Here is a 16,062-nt window from a genome sequence, read left to right as displayed (position 1 = left end):
ACTGATCATTTTGTGAAACACACACAAAACATTGAGGTGAGGACATATTTTGTCAAAGCTTGTAGGTTATTCAATCAAACTCTAATTAAAAAGTCAAAGGTAATAGCTTTGTTTTGAGTCAACTTTTAGCTAGCAAGCTAAAGTCATGTGGTAGCTAGTTTAAAATGTGTGTCAAGAGGTCACTTGGGGTTGGTTGTCACACGGGTGACAGTTCACAAAGACAGTCAGCACAGTGAACATGTTATAGTCCATATGTTCTTAGGTATTTTTGATTGCACACACACACACACACACACACACACACACACACACAATGTTACTTTAGTTCCTCATTAGAAAACAACATTGTAACTAAACGGTTACATACTTCAACCAAGGCTGTTCCCTAATAAAAGTTGTTACAAAAATGCACGTTATTTTTTGCATATTTTTAGACACCCTTAACATCCTGATGTAAATACAAAAGAGTTCCTTTGTTTCTGCGGTGAGGGAATGAATGAGAAGAGACCCCACATAGAGCCGAGTCTTTTCATCCTCCTTCCCCACACATCCAAATGTTCCTTTCATTCAGCCTAGCTGGCTAATGGACAAGACTCTGTGATAAAGAGCTCAGTTCAGCTCACACAACAGAGTGCAGCCTTTATACTTAGCGAGGCTGTGGAGGGTGAGAGAGAGCTGCGTGGCAGAAGGGATGAAATCCTTTGCGACACATACTGTAGAGAGAGATCACCTGTCCAGTGTTAGAGGCTGGAAGCACTTAATGTCCTTTGGCAAATGAGTCAGCCAACTGCTTCTGTCTGTGATAAAAAAAAAACATCCGTTGAGGTTTTTTAAAGTTTGGAAAACCTGATAAACTGTTTCACAGCAGACATTTTGACCTGCAGTCTTGAAATAAACTGAAATGGGATTTTAAATATAAAATTAAATGGCACCCTATACTGGGCTTAACTCACCAACAGCAGCAAAAAAGGAAATTACTAAAAATCCAGAGGCTCCAAAAAACATGAAGAGATTTTTTTTCCCCACAGCAGACATTTTGGGATGTCATACCAAGAAAAGCAAAGGTGTAACCGATGACATTAAAATGACTACATTCCATTTAAGTGAGAAAGTTTCAGGGTGCTGCTGTTGTGCATGCCGTCTCGCTGTTGTGGCATATTGGGACATTTGACTGTACCATTGTTAATGAACTCAGTGTCACCTGTTCACTTAATGCTTAGCACTAACTAATCTGATATCCACCCTACCCATGTCTCAGGTTCAGCCTACTCTGTCTCTGTCTGATGCTACAGACCACTAAGAGAGCATTATCTCCACAGACATTTTGACTAGTACTTGGCGATGCACGGCTGTCACTAATAACATTAACAATGGCTTAATTCAGTTTAAGTGTCACAGTATATGACGCTAGTGAGGAAGCATACATAGTAGGTAGAATACCTACATGTAATCCAGCCCTCGTTACTGTCATTAATTACACCTGTGCTGTCAAACTACAAAGTAGTCTGAGTTTATTATCTCATTTATGTTATTCCTAATAGTGTGTGCATGTTGTCTACCTTCAGAAGAGAGCCCAGGCTATACTTCTGGATGACACTCACCCACTTCACACAGAATTCCAGACGCTCCCCTCAGGTACCCGTTTTAAGGTACCACAGACCAGAACCAATAGATTTAAATTTTCATTTGTGCCAGTTGCAGTTAATCTCCTAAATAAGCTGCACTTTACTTAACCGAAATAGACACAATACACTTTCCACTTCAATGCAATTTTACTTTTTTAACATGATGATGTCTGTAAATCTTAGTCTTAATATTTTTAGTCTTGTGTTTGATGTACCGTCAGATATTGTTTTATGTACTGTCCTTTGTGTTGTTTAAATTGTTGTCTTTGGCCTGCAAGACCATTTGCCCTCTGGGATTTTAATAAAGTTGAAGACAGACATTTGTTGCAATTTAAAAGAGAAAATGCTGTTTTGGTTTTCTTTTGTTAAAGTAACAATTTGATTCTCACATGTGCATGTTGCAGCTCCCTATCACTAATTGCTACAACCGTATCACCATGCAGAGGGCACTATGGACGAGATGTGAACATTTTGCTCCTCCTCGGCTAAGTTTTAACATTAGCAACCTTAGTGTTGCTAGGTAAACTTCCTTCACCCCTGATGATTTGATTGGCAGGTGTACTTAGGTAGAAAGAAAATAGTTCCTACATGAAACTGCCCACAACAAGGCCTGTGGGTTATCTTGAATAACTCATCATATTTTTTAGAAAGAGACACTGGTGTTGAGTTTTTCAAACATATTTTTTTGGCACTTTGAGCACCACAAGCTGAGGGCCATCTAGTTCCATTATATTGGAGAGGAGGCAGACATCTTTACGGACGATATCTCCAAAACTCGGCAACTCACATCAAAACAACCTAGCTTGATAAACAGCACTAAAGGTAAGAGGAAAAATGTGTGTTTTTGATTTGGGGGTGAACTGTCCCTTTAAATTATATGTAGGTCATGGGAACTACTTATTTGCTGTTAAAAACATTTGCTCTCTTGAGCTGCACAGAAAGTCTTATTATACATTTTGTATTTCTTTGAATTTAAACCTGGATGGTTAGCATGAGCACAGAGCCTTCAACCAGAATTTCAACCATCTGAATAATATCTATATCTATATATATAACACAGTATATAACATCAAATGTATATGTTCCTTGATTGGACTGCGTAATTGATTTGCACACAAAGAAAAGAAACAAACCAAAAAAACCTTAAAAAGCTGGCCAACTATACAATAATATAGAGAAAAATACATTTTCAACACCACAGTATGACAATAATCAGCAGTATTGTTTCATGAAATTATTTTTTCTACAAAAAGTTGTGTCTAAGTTTAATGGAAAAGTCCCTCTGCAGTACTGACATTGACCACCAGGTGTCAGACTTTCATTACATTCAAACTCTTTTTCTCAGCCTGTATGAAGAACAGCACGAGGATTTAAATGACTGATGCTTACTTGTGAATTAATACAACTACAACTATTAACCAACAAAACTCCAAATATCTTACACTTTAATACATAAAGCAAAAAAAAGAAGGCCAATTAATCAGAGACAGATGATTTCATCCTTCAGATGATGCTCTCAGAGATGAGCATTTGCAGGCCGTAAAGCACAATAGCTGTCCAGGACAGAAACTGGAAAACTTACATCCAGTAGAGGTGGTCATGTTGTGGTTTGAATAATCAGACTCACATGTAATGCTTTATCATAAGTTAAATCTCACAATAAGATCTTGTTTCCTCAAACACGAGTATGAGCTTCTGTCAATGATTATAGATCATGTAGATGTTTCTCTGTGGCCGTGCATGGACACACAGCTGTATTGTCTATGTGGAAGATAATAATTGCTACCATCGGGTGATGAGGAAACTGCAGGGAGATATTAGTTTTCTGCCAGGAATATTTCTCTGCGCGCTCCAAACCTTATTCTGAATTTACGTCATTGCAGCATGGTGAGGATTGTTTGAAGAGGGTAGAATGAGGAGGCAATGGGTTGTGTGTGTGTGTGTGTGTGTGCCTGCCAGGGAACAGGCACGTACAATGTACAAAGGTCACATGTTCCTCCTCCACACTATGCAGCGAGTGCAGGCAGCCAGTGGTTCTACCTTAGATTATCTGTGTGTGATAGAGAGAGGGGAGGGCAGAGAGAAAAATAAAATAAACACACATTATCAAAGAAGCTTTAAGAATGGGAGAGCATGGCATATTTGGCACAGGACTTTTATTCATGCAAAACAACTTAAGTCATCAGATCTTTATCAAAGACAAAAAAATCCATTGTCTATTGTAACACTGTTTTTATTGTAATAATAAAAACAAAAGTAACAGGCATGTCACGAACCATATCAAACATCTGTCAAATTCCGTTTAAAACACACAAACATGAAACTGGAGCAAACTAAAGAAGACAATGACACCATAGAGAACCGAACAATGATTCTGAAACTGTGCGGGACTCAAACCACTCCCTCCTCAGGGTCGATGAGTGTGGTCCTACTGGAAAACACATCCGCCAACATGTGTTTGGGGATTTCTGAACCGCGGACGCGCAAGGCGTAGCAGGCATCCTCCACTTTGCCCAGGCTCTGTCGCAGCGTGTGCAGCTTCTTGGACACCTCGTACGGGCCCGTGTTTCCGATGTAGGAGAAGCCGTCGTGGATCTGCCGCAGGAACTGGCTCAGCTGGAAGGGCGTGTCAATGTCGCCGTTGCCCACGCTGCTGATACACAGCCGCATCAGCTCTCCGGTCAGGTCGGCCACGCCGAGCAGGTAGTCTGAGGGCGTCACCTGGAAGGTCAGGACCTGACCTCCCGGCTGCAGAGCTTCTGTTGAGCCCTGGGATGAAAACATGATGAGACAGAATGTAAAAATCAAACACCAATCACCACAGAAGACATGGATTATCAGCACTTTGGGGATTTTTGGACAGATTCACATAAAACTTATCCCAGCAAGACAGACAACAATATCATCAAAATGTGATTGTTATGTTATATAACTCTGCTTCTAGTAGAAACCCTGGGCTAAAAATAAGCAAAGTCCAATTTTCCTCAATCTTGATGATGCTTTTATCAAAAAACATTGAGGTCCGGGCCATTTTGCCTGCATCAACAGGCACCCATCTTTGAAAATAACAGCCTGAGAGGATAAAATGACATGACGACACATAATGCTTATAAATGCAGTTCATAGTAACACCCAATGTTGCCTGTGTGTGTCATAACCACTGCTTTGAAAGGAACTATAACATACAAAACTGTGATATTCTTACAGAAACACTTTGATAGTTTGGGGAATATCCTTAATTGCTCTCTTGCTGAGAGTTATATGAGAAGCTTGATACCACCCTTATGCCTGTACAGTAAATGTGAAGCTGCGGATTTTACCTTTGGACAAAGCCAGGCTTTATGCTAAGCTAAGTTAAAGTGAGCTGAGTGCTTGCTAGCTATAGCTTCGTATTTAGCGTACAGACATGAGAGTGGTATATATCAAACTCATGGCAAAAAAAGCAACTAAGTGTATTTCCAAAAATGTTGAACTATTCCTTTAAATCTTGTATGTGAATGAAACAAAAAAAAAAGAGAGAACCAAAAAGATAATTTCTAACTCTGTCTGTTCCACAGACTGTATATAAAGATAGACGGCACTACAGTTGCCAAAAACTGAAGTCAAAAATTCTCGATTGCCCCCTGGTGGCTGGCTGCAGTATAAAAACATAAATCCCACCCCCTCCATGTTAGCAGATGATTTACTGATTTACATCACACTGATGCATGTTCAAGTGTTAATTTTTCTGATTAGAGTGGTTTCGATTAGTTATTTGATGCTATAAAAAAGGGCATGACGTCACAATTTCACAGAGGTATGCTAGCTATCAATGGCCGGCGCTGCTCATGATTGGGTTGAACAGGTGTATGGGCGGGAACTGGATACAATGGCTCCACTTCCTGATTGCTACTGCACAGACTCTAGAGCTGAATTCAAGTGTCCGCACTTCACCGCACTTGCAGACTCGTGGACTTTGTGGGCGCGTTCCCGGGAAGTCCGGAGTGCTGAGTGCTGTCCAAAGCTACAGTTCAACACATCCACAAGGGACCTCAAGCAGACTTCCTGCAGACTTCGAGGAGTCCTCTTGGGGTGCAGACTTCAGAAAACCTTACTGATTTAATAACCCACTATTCATTGCAATACCGATATGATGTTGGGGTTTTTTTCAACTGCCGATAAAAACAACGACTTATAAATGTGTAACATAGTTATTGATAGGCCTAATAAAATGTTACTTGAATTGTGAGGGCCAGAAATATTCCACCACATCATAATACAGAAATATGTTTAAGTATAGGCTGTAGAGGGACTGAAAATGCATTTGATTATTGCAGCCTATCAAACTGCGCAGGGTGATACAACAAAAGGTCAGTAATACCCAATTTACTGAGTTATAGTCCTGTCCTCATTTACAAACTTTCTATTTTTGAATGCGTGTAGCCTAAATATATAGAAATAAAAAAGGCTATAAATGGGATTTATCTTGTTATCTGCAGGGACTGATAAGTAGGCACTGTTCATCAGCTCATATGACATGAATATGACAGCAGTGATAGTTGAACGTTTCCACAGCAATGAGTAAAACAGTCTGGAGGGCTGTCTATCAGCTGATGCAGTCTCTGCCCTCGCAGACTTTACGTGACGGCAGTAAATACGTAACACTACGTACAACTGAAGTCCACAAGGGCTCAGTCTGTAGGGCCCAGAGGGTGGACATTAGGATTTAGCCTAGCTCTGGGTGACGAAAATTGCAGTGCCCGTATTCAGGATATGATTGCTTCCAGTCGATAGTCTGTGCTACAGCCACGACAGGGATTAACACTGAATTGTTTTTGCAACTGTTTATAAGATGACAAAACAAACATGTGTCTTAACCACAAAGCCTTCCTTGAATTTACCTTAGGATCTACCTTCTCCGTTCTCATGAACACCAGTCTGGCGTTGATCTCCTCCAGGCTGATAAGGCTGCGATGACGGATATAGTGCAGGAAAGAGACAGCCTCCACATACTCCTGGATCCCTAATGCATATAATTACATTGAAATACATCACCATAAAACATTAGGAAATAATTCCAAATATTCCACTGCTCCAGCTGTTGAATCTGTTTGGTGTATGGAGGATGCCTATTTTCTCCATGTATTTGTAAATGGATTCTCTAAAAATACAACTATTACTAAAAAGGAGGTCAACTAAGTATCAAATGAGCATAGCACGTAGAGTGTGTATAAACACGACATGATATCTGTACAGCATAGATCAAAGATGTAGATAATGATTCAAATAAAACCTGTTTCCTGTCGCTGTCTTTTGATTTGAACAACAGTGGCCATTTTTTGAAGCGGGCTGAGATGACCCCTCATTTGTTTTCTGGCCCTGTGCAAACAACAATCAAATAATCACAGGACGGAAGACTTTGTGTCTGAAGTTTACTTTTGGAGCGGCAATTGAACTTCAAAGGGCCTCCTATCTCAGCGTAGCTAACTGCAGCGTGCTACATAGAGGCGAGGAGGAGGAGAGTGTGGTTCATCTCCATTTCATTTACCTTGACCTGACTTTAATGGTTGACTCATTGTAAATCATTAAAGGCCCCACAAAAATACCCTCCCCACCAGCTTCTTCCTCATGCAATGGAGTCCTGCATAAACAGATTTTCTGCCAAACATGGAACAGTGCAGTTGTTTCAGATGAGAGATTTACATGACGTGTGTTTACATTCCTACAAATTGTTTTGTGTTTTGCGTCCGCAGCATCACTGTGCTATCTTTAGCTTATGGAAAGAAGTGTGCTCATCAGGCAAACAGCACTGCACCTAAAGGTCTGTATTTGTCCCAGTAACTGCACCCTTGGTAAGTACAGTGAAGTATGTTATATTTGGTTCTACGTTCAACCAGTAAAGAAGCTTAAAATTGGAAAATGTTTACTTCATACTGTTACATTCAATGTTTCATATAATAATTGAAGCTAATATGCAGCACTAAAGAATTGATTGGTTATTTAAGTCATTAAAAGTGCACAGTATAGAGTGCATAGTATATATAAATTAAGATGATGTGTCTGCAATTTACTATTAAAGGAATACTTCAACCCACAGATGACCATTTGTATGACTTTGGTGTTTTGTGAGGAAGTGGTAGACCAGCAGCTCCCATGTTCAGTGAGGTACTGTTTTGTCAATGGGGTCTGGCTTTGAAAAGAGCATAGAGAAGTTGCACTTTTTGTTCAACTGCCCATCAGAAAACACTTTGTTTTTACGTACTGAGCATACAACTGGATAAATGAGACTTGGATTATACTGCAAGAGTTATGTGAGAGTTTGTAAATGGATGTTTTGATATAGTTTTGCTGTTGTTAGACATGGACCCCTATGACTTCAATTCATCAAGAATTTTCTCTGTTTTTTGGATTCTTCTTTCACTGTAGAAGCATGCAAGAAAAACAATTTTTCTTCACACATTCATCGTTACACGGGGTGAGTAATTAATAACCAAATTATCATTTGGGGGTGTAAGTATTCCTTTAAAGTAAAATGACTGCACCTGTTAGAGAGAGAACATACTTCTGGGGACCAGATAGGATGTTGCATCATTAGATGACAGTTTTTGACTTCGAAAGATGTTTTTTTTTTCATAACTTTTTGCTAAATTTTTGCTCACTTAGTCATGTACATTTACTGTTACAGAAAAATACATAGTTAATGCTCACATTGTCTGGGGCTTTAAATGCTTTGACTGTTTATTCGAGGGCCCATAGCCTTTTCTCATATAATGAGTGCTAGTAGTCATTTTCGACAAATTGTTCATAATCTTTATCAACAAAAAAACCCACCACAAACATCGAAACCTTGCCAGTGGCCCAACAGCTGTGACACTGAGCTTACAGTGAACACAACTCAAACTGAGGCGGACAGGATATGACATGAAAAGGTTACACAGGCTTTGAGGCAGGCAGGCGGAGTTCAGTTCCTGAGTTTACTGCCAGGAGCGGTTTGTGTTATTTAGTCTGAAGCAGCAGTTACCTTTGGTCACTGAGACCAAGACAAAAACAAAACAAATGACTGTAGATGTTTTAACAGTGACTCAAGGAAAACTAACTGGAAATTGGAGGGATTCTACTGGCACAGTGGTCGGAAAAGTTGAAGGCTGTGTGTGCATAGCATGACCAGATCAGTAGTTTTAATAGATCAAAATTAAACAAATATGTATGAATTGCCACAGATGATTTACAGATTAACTGAGCTGAATGTTTGACCACAGAGTTGCTCACTGAGTTGCAGGTGAACCCTGGGAAAAACCACACCAGTACACTTGTGTTTGCACTGTCTCATTGCCGCTAGATGGGTCTAAGCTAAAGAGCTTATCAAAGAGCCGCGCTGCCTTGTTATCAGAGGCAATTACGTTCAGATTTAGCCCACAATATCTTTAATGGTCCTTATGTAAAAAAAGCAGACCCATTACACATGCCTGGAGACTTCTCGTCCAGCCAAGATTAGCTGAAGAGCTCGTGCAGCAAGCCCAGCCTCAATCTAATAAAGAAGATAAAAATGGGGAAAAAATGAAGCGTCTAATTGGTGGGAACTGCCAGTGGTCACGTCGCGGAGGATGCAACAGTGATTCCTGAGTGACCACAATCTAAAAATGACTTCCCCAGCTGCTAGATAACAGCTCACCCTCGCTCCCAGTAATGTTTTTCTCCAAACACTGCAGACACTTTGGCTACGCTAACAAAAACTGATATTGATGCTAGTGGGAAAACAAGTTAATCAGAAGGGTGTGTCTATCATATCCAGGCCTGCATCAAGGTCACGCTCTCACACTATCAGTGACTTCGCAATAAATCTAAAGCACAAACAGGGTGATTGAGGTGATAGCGTCACAGCAGAGAGCATTTCTCGTGGAAGCTCCTAATTAAGTTTTTGGCTCGTGTTCCTCACTGGAGCTTATTTCTCAATTTCAGAGTATATTATTACTGTACACTAAAAGAAATTGCTACAGACTGTCAAGTCACATTAAAGTTTATTATAGCCTGATATAACAAAGTCTCAAAGGGCTGTATGTAAAATAAGACAATAATAAATAATATTAATATCCATACCTGGATATGCAAAATGTGTTACATACGTATGTTTAACTTTGTGAACATAAAACTGAATATAAGATGGATAACTTTGGATAGGAAGATGATTCCAGAGAAGTGGGGCTTGGTAAAAGAAAGCTGCTTTGATATTTATTATTGGATTAGTCGGGGGATCAGCAGTTTGAGATCGTCAAGTCCTAATAGGTATGTGAAGAGTGAATAGAAGTGACAAGTGGGGTGGTGCAAGTCTGTGTAATATTTTGTAAGTGAAAAGTAGAATCTTGAAGTCAGACCTAGTATGTACAGCCAATGTAATGAAATAAGAACAGGGGTGATATGATCACATAGTCTTTTTAATATCCTAGCAGCAGTGTTTTGTACAAGTTGTCGAGATGAGACAATGAATGAACCAGTGTTTCAGCATTAGCCCCAGAAAGAATGTGTTGGATATTGGCTATATTTTGTAAATGGACATATGCAATCTTTGTACTATCATTGATGGCTCGTCAAAAGAGAGATTTGGATCAAGCAGGACATCAGTATTTGTAATACTAGGGCTTTGTGAGATTGTGGAGCCAGCTAATTTCAGAGAGAGAGAGAGAGATCATTGAATTTTTTTTTTTTCTGCTTCGAAGCAAAAACCAGCTTTTAAGTTTTCTCAGCTTTTAAAGGAGGAAGTTCGATGACATCCATTGTTTGATTTCTAATTGGCATTCTTCCATATAATGACAGGTGTCCGGCTTACTGGAGAAGCAAAGCTGAGGTATCATCTGCATAGGAACAGAAACCTAGTATGTAATGTTTGATTAATGTACCAAGGGGCAACATGTGAATAGAGAAAAGAATAGGACCAAGCACAGAGCCTTGTGGCACACCATAGCTGACTTTGGCACGGTCTGATGAACAGCTGTTATGTAAAATCTGCCCGTTAAATATTACTCAAACCAGGGGAGCACAGTGTCAGTGAGACCAAAACAACTTCCTAGAAGCTCTTATAGAATGTGGTGAATCAATCATGTCCAGTGTTGTACGGAAGTCTAGCAGCACGCGTATTGAAACTTTACTCAGAGTCTGACTCTGGCTCAAACTTCAAATTTGACCCAGACTAGTATAATGATGGGCATTTGGAAGACACAAGTGGGCCAATCCTTTAAAGAATTGATTACTCATCTGTTAAAAAAGATCTCACACTTTCGTGCATTTTCGAAAAATACAACAATAAATAATTAATAATAATAAAATAGTAACACAACCAAATACAGTTTATCCAAGGTCTTGTCTCCCTTCTTAAACAATAAAAGGTTCATGGGGACTCACCTGGCGTGAAAGCTCTGTGAAACTGAAAGATGTCCTCTCCTCTGAGCTCTTCAGCAATTTGACCAATTTTCTGCCTGACTGCGTCCAGTTTCACGTCTGCTTCATTCAGAATATCCTCTGCATTGGGTACACTTCCAGTCCAGAGAAAACACACAAAGTAAAAGTTAGAAAATCTCTCAGAAGTTACTAACTGGAAACAGCTTCCTTAAAAACACAGTTCTGTTCCCAGAAAAACAGAACTAAACCTAAATCCACTGTAATAACATGTGGCTCATCAAATGAGTTGCATTCTCCCATTTAATCTGAATACAGTGAGAAAATGTTTTATGCTTTCCACACTAAACTGTACCAGTTAACATGTCTTCTTACAACAGTACATACCTGGTCACTCGATGTAAAAGAAAAATGGTCCTCTTGCTTTCGATGGTGACGTCTCGACTGATCTTAACAAGACGCTCATATTTGTCGTGTTTTGTGTCAAGCTCCTGTTGGAAAACTTAAAAGACAGAAAAAAAGGTAAGTTTGATATCTTAGCACAAATGAAACACAGCAAACACGTGTGTGGAAAATGCAATCAAAATGCTGAGGATGCAGTTACCTTTGAAAGCAGCAATGACAGGTGAGGATGGGTTGGCACTAACATCATGATCCTGTGCTGCATCAGCATTTTTCCGGGGACATCCTTCACCTGACATGAAGCAGAAAGAGTCAGGTGATACTGCAGTTTGTCTTCAGTAATAAACGCCTCCAACTGCTGTCATTTTATCTAAACTGGCCTTGTTATTTTACAGAGGCATGCTACTGATTTTCAAATGAAGATCAGTTTAGTTGTTTACCCTGATGTCAACAGAGTTATTTTGACTTGGGCTGAAGGCTTAAATATTCAACGGGAAGTCTGTGTAACAACGTATAGATATGGAGCTGGAAACACATGGGCATGTACTCAGTATGGGCGACTGGTAAATGACACTAAAGAGTTACGTTGTGGGAACTGAAGGATCTAATATTTTTCTTGGGCTTGACCTGTTTATGGAACTAAAATTCAGGATACTTTGACCTCTGCTGGATTGAGTTTGACCATTCTGTTTTTAATCTGTCACTGACTCAAAAATTCACTGGAGAGCCTCTTTAAGGTGTGAACTAGAACTGAAACAATTAGCCGATCAACAAAAAAATTCTCTGCAACAATTTGGTAACGGATCAGTTGTTCTGGGCAGTTTTAAATAAAAAATGGCTGGTTGCCTTGGTGCTATTTAGCGACCAGCTTTGCACGGTACTGTTATCAAGGAGGTGTCATCAACAAAGGGGGTTGTACAATGCACAATCCAAGTTAACAGTCGTAAAAAAAAAACCCTGCAGATTACACTGACTACGTGCAAACTTTTGTTCTGTTTTTATGGATATTTGTTTGCACAGACCAACAATGAGACCAACTAAATGAGACCACTGCATGCTCTTTTTTCGGACAATTTCACACTTGACTTCTTCACTGTTGTCTTCTCCATCCTCTCTTTCCAACCTGTAGAATGTGACACGACCACTGATGTCGTCACAGTTTGCACTTCAGGTCAAGGGATACATGCTATTTTTTTGGTTCCAGCTGAAAAACGATGCAGTAACAGGTGTTGTATCGATATGTGTTCTTGTTTCCCCACCAGAGTTAGGGCTAAGGGTTTGGTTCAGGTTTAGTTAAAGTTCAAGTTCATTGACATATACATTAAAAAATACAGTGTACATTAAATGCAATGAAATGTACTATGCCCTGTCTCTCTCTCAGCCTGATAGCAGCATATAATAAAAACAACAGCAGCATATAATAGAATATGAATGAGCCACAGCATCTACAGTCCTTTAGTGCTACCATTCCATGGTCTGACAGCCTGGAGGTAAAAGCTATGTCCAAGTGGAAGGTCTAAGCGCGGATGCTCTGCAGACGTTTCCCAGAGGGAAGATAAGAGAAACGGCTGTGTGTGGGATGACGGGTGTCCTTTATAATACAAAGTGCTTTCTTCCTGCAGCAAGTTGTGTAAATGTCCTGTTTCTGTGGCAATGGTGATCCTATGATTTTTGACATTATTATCCTCATCAGGTGTTCATGATCCTGTGCTGTGATGTTGTTTTTGTGGACACCTCAGAAAGTAAAGTCTCTGTTGTGCCTTTTTGATAACGTAACTGATGTTCAGAGACCAGAAAAAGTAGGGTAGGATAGGGGGAATATTGACAGGGAAGCAGTCTTCGACGCAACACCTGAACGAAACCAGTTCCATGTTGGTGGAAAAGGGGTATTAGTTTTCTATAAAATTTAAGTGACTATCCTTGGGTCATGGTCTGCTTGTCAGACATATCAAGCTACTTGAAGACATAACTTTGGGTTTCAGGTGGTAACAGGTGTTACGCCAAAAGTCTGTCACCCATCAAGTTCTGTGACCCAAACAGGAATTTCAGTTGTATTGCCAGCTGTTAGCTAAACATTAATATTGAGGTATTACAGACAAATCGTGACACCTCACCTGACAATCTTTGGTCAACACTTTTTTATATAATTTATCCTCTAGTGTCACAGAGAACACAAATCACAACTATCAAAATCTATGACCCTATCTAAATAAAATGACAACACCATTTGTGCTGAAATACATGGAAATTCCTATTTGGGTCACGGACTTTGGTGTAACACCTGGCATTTTTCTTAGAGTCTCACATTTTGTATGCCAAATAATTAATGTAGTAAACTAAATAAGACAATAGTGGGCTGATCCATCAGTGGTGAAAATAATCAACAGTTGCAGCCCCTTGTGTTGCTGCTGCCATCGCTAGGACCACCACCTTTATGAACAAATGTATAAACTACACAGTGATCTTGGCAAACATTACTGTCATAACAGTTCAGTCTAAACAGCTAGCATGCTGCATGTTAGTGTTAGCTACCTAACGTTAGTTTATACACGTTACACAGCTGGATTATTAGCCCATGCTGCTAACAACAACCAACAACTAAACTAGCTTAAAAACGTTGTTATTCTTAGTTAAGTCTCAAACGCTGGACTTACCTTCTCGCCTATGCATACCTCCACTGTTACAATGTCTTCTTTTATTAAATGTAACTATCCTAAGCTCAGTTAATGTTGTATTTAAACTGTTTTTGCTACTGAGGTCCGTGCTGCCGACCAACTGTACCGAGGCACTAACAGTTACATCTGTCAGGGCTAATTAAGGACAAAAAGACAAAAATGCTCCGCTCACATATGAAGGTTTCCATCTCTGAACAATGACACACACGCTGAATAAAGTCTAAATATCCTACAATGCAAAAATAAATCGTGTTTACTTGTTTTTAATAACAGGCATTCGTGTGGTCGTCACTATTCGCGGGGCTTTCGCGCTATTTACAAGCGTCGCAGGAAATGCGAAGTGCATCATGGGAGATGTAGTAACATGGCAGAATGTGGCATTTGTATTTATTAGAGCATTTTTTCCACCTTAGTAAAACCATATTTGCTGGTTTTTATTTTACAATTACTAAAAAAAAGTTGCAGATAGTTTAAACTACAGGGCGCCTACAATTTATTTCTTATTTATTATTTTAAAAAAAAGGAGCTTGCCCCGGAATATAGATAATTACATTTTTGTACTTTTATTATTATTATTTTTTTTGTAATTACACATTCAGTATCATGCCATGCTGGTTGATGCAGATACTACATCTACTAGGTTTAAGCATGTTCCAGTGTAAAATGTATTCAATAGGGAGTGATACAGGCCCGCCCTTGCAGCCAAAATACTTTGTTAAGTAAAAAAAAACCCAGATTGAGCATCCAGACATCTCCAGACTGCCATCCAGGGTTGGCTTCTGTCAATTGTTGCAATTGAAGTATATTTTAGCCAACCTTTCTTGATCAGATTACCCCGCTTCTCTCTTGTAACCCCTCCTCCAGGGACTCCTGCAGACTGCGTACGTGCCACACGACTGGTGCCAAATTGCGCTTTGCCTCTGCACGGCACACCTACCTGTCATTCAAACACCCATTTCCCGTAGTTGATGAGCAATAGGCCCCATTGGCGTTTGTATTTACATATGCAGCTGAACCTAAGTTTGTGCTTTATAGATATAAAAAAAGAATAAAATAAAATAAATTGCAACAATATGCATTCCGATAGTACATTTAAGTCTATCTCAACTGCAACCATGAGCTTCATCACAGGCCACAAACTTATTGATCAGTGTATCATAAAACCGGCAACATCTTTCTGCAAAATATTCTTTTGTTGTGTGAAAGGAATTTCACACATGCAAGCCAGGAATGAGGGCAAACACACTGACGTTGACGTTGACTGATGATGCCTTCATGTGCTCCCTTCATGGTCTTACATTTGCGTTATCGACCTGCTGGGTTTCCCCAGTGCCTCTGTAATTGAATAAACAACTGTTGTTGTGATGCGTTTTTTATAAAACAAGCTGCAGGGAGCTATTTTGTGCCACAGCAGGAAGAAAATGTTTATCACATGTCATGTCACATGCTTCCTGCACGTATTTATGGATCACCGGATCACATGTAAATAAAAGTGCTTCCTTTATTTCGCCATCTCTGCGTATATTAAAGTTGAGCCTCTGGCTCCACACAGACCCTGGATAAGGTGGCAGAGACAGAAAGAAAGCATGTGTTGTAATGTGAAAGTTAAGTAAATAATTAATTTTAATTCTAATATCCTATATGCAGATGCAGGGATGGTTCAATAAGTTAGATCCTTTACTTATGTTAAAAAAAAGCAATACCAGATTGTAAATGCACTTCATTAAAAGTGAAAGTGCTGCCTTCAAAAGTTCACTTAAGTGCACACGTATTATCGGCCAAATGTTCTTTAGTATCAAAAATAAAAGTAGTTATTGTGCATATTCCATTCCCAGCTGCTGAATGCTTTTATATATTATGAATAGTGTTTAATATTATTGGACATTGTTATGCAAGTAGCATTTTAGTAAAACAGCTTGTAGGTGGAGATGATTCATTAATTTTGTACTGCTAAGTAGTTTTGTCAGTAGCAGTGAATAATATTTTATAAA

The 16,062-nt window shown here is 39.5% G+C and overlaps 1 protein-coding gene across 2 annotated transcripts; it reads right to left on the bottom strand.

Annotated features, from left to right (window-relative positions):
* Window positions 1-3,764: 3,764 nt before the first annotated feature.
* On the bottom strand, window positions 3,765-15,030 carry tsnax (translin-associated factor X). Of its 2 annotated transcripts, none has more exons than XM_050071792.1 (6): window positions 15,009-15,030; window positions 11,599-11,688; window positions 11,382-11,496; window positions 11,001-11,131; window positions 6,506-6,627; window positions 3,765-4,394 (listed from the first exon to the last, which is right to left on the bottom strand). In XM_050071792.1, the coding sequence occupies exons 1-6, from the start codon at window positions 15,013-15,015 to the stop codon at window positions 4,017-4,019; spliced, it is 843 nt and encodes a 280-aa protein (XP_049927749.1). In that variant the 5' UTR covers window positions 15,016-15,030; the 3' UTR covers window positions 3,765-4,016. The 2 variants fall into 2 exon arrangements, with proteins under 2 accessions (XP_049927749.1, XP_049927748.1); XM_050071791.1 differs by lacking the exon at window positions 15,009-15,030 and adding an exon at window positions 14,051-14,377.
* Window positions 15,031-16,062: the final 1,032 nt, after the last annotated feature.

The sequence above is a fragment of the Epinephelus moara genome, chromosome 19 (genome assembly GCF_006386435.1).
Source record: "Epinephelus moara isolate mb chromosome 19, YSFRI_EMoa_1.0, whole genome shotgun sequence".
NCBI lineage: Eukaryota > Metazoa > Chordata > Actinopteri > Perciformes > Serranidae > Epinephelus > Epinephelus moara.
The sequence above is the reverse complement of the archived record's forward strand: the minus strand, read 5'-3'. Positions and strand labels throughout refer to the sequence as shown.

Coding starts and splice junctions, on each gene's coding strand:
- tsnax (XM_050071791.1), bottom strand. Junction 11,132..11,381: donor CTTTTACATCGAGTGACCAG/GTATGTACTGTT, acceptor CTGGACTGGAAG/TGTACCCAATGCAGAGGATA. Junction 4,395..6,505: donor CGGAGAAGGTAGATCCTAAG/GTAAATTCAAGG, acceptor TTTTCATCCCAG/GGCTCAACAGAAGCTCTGCA.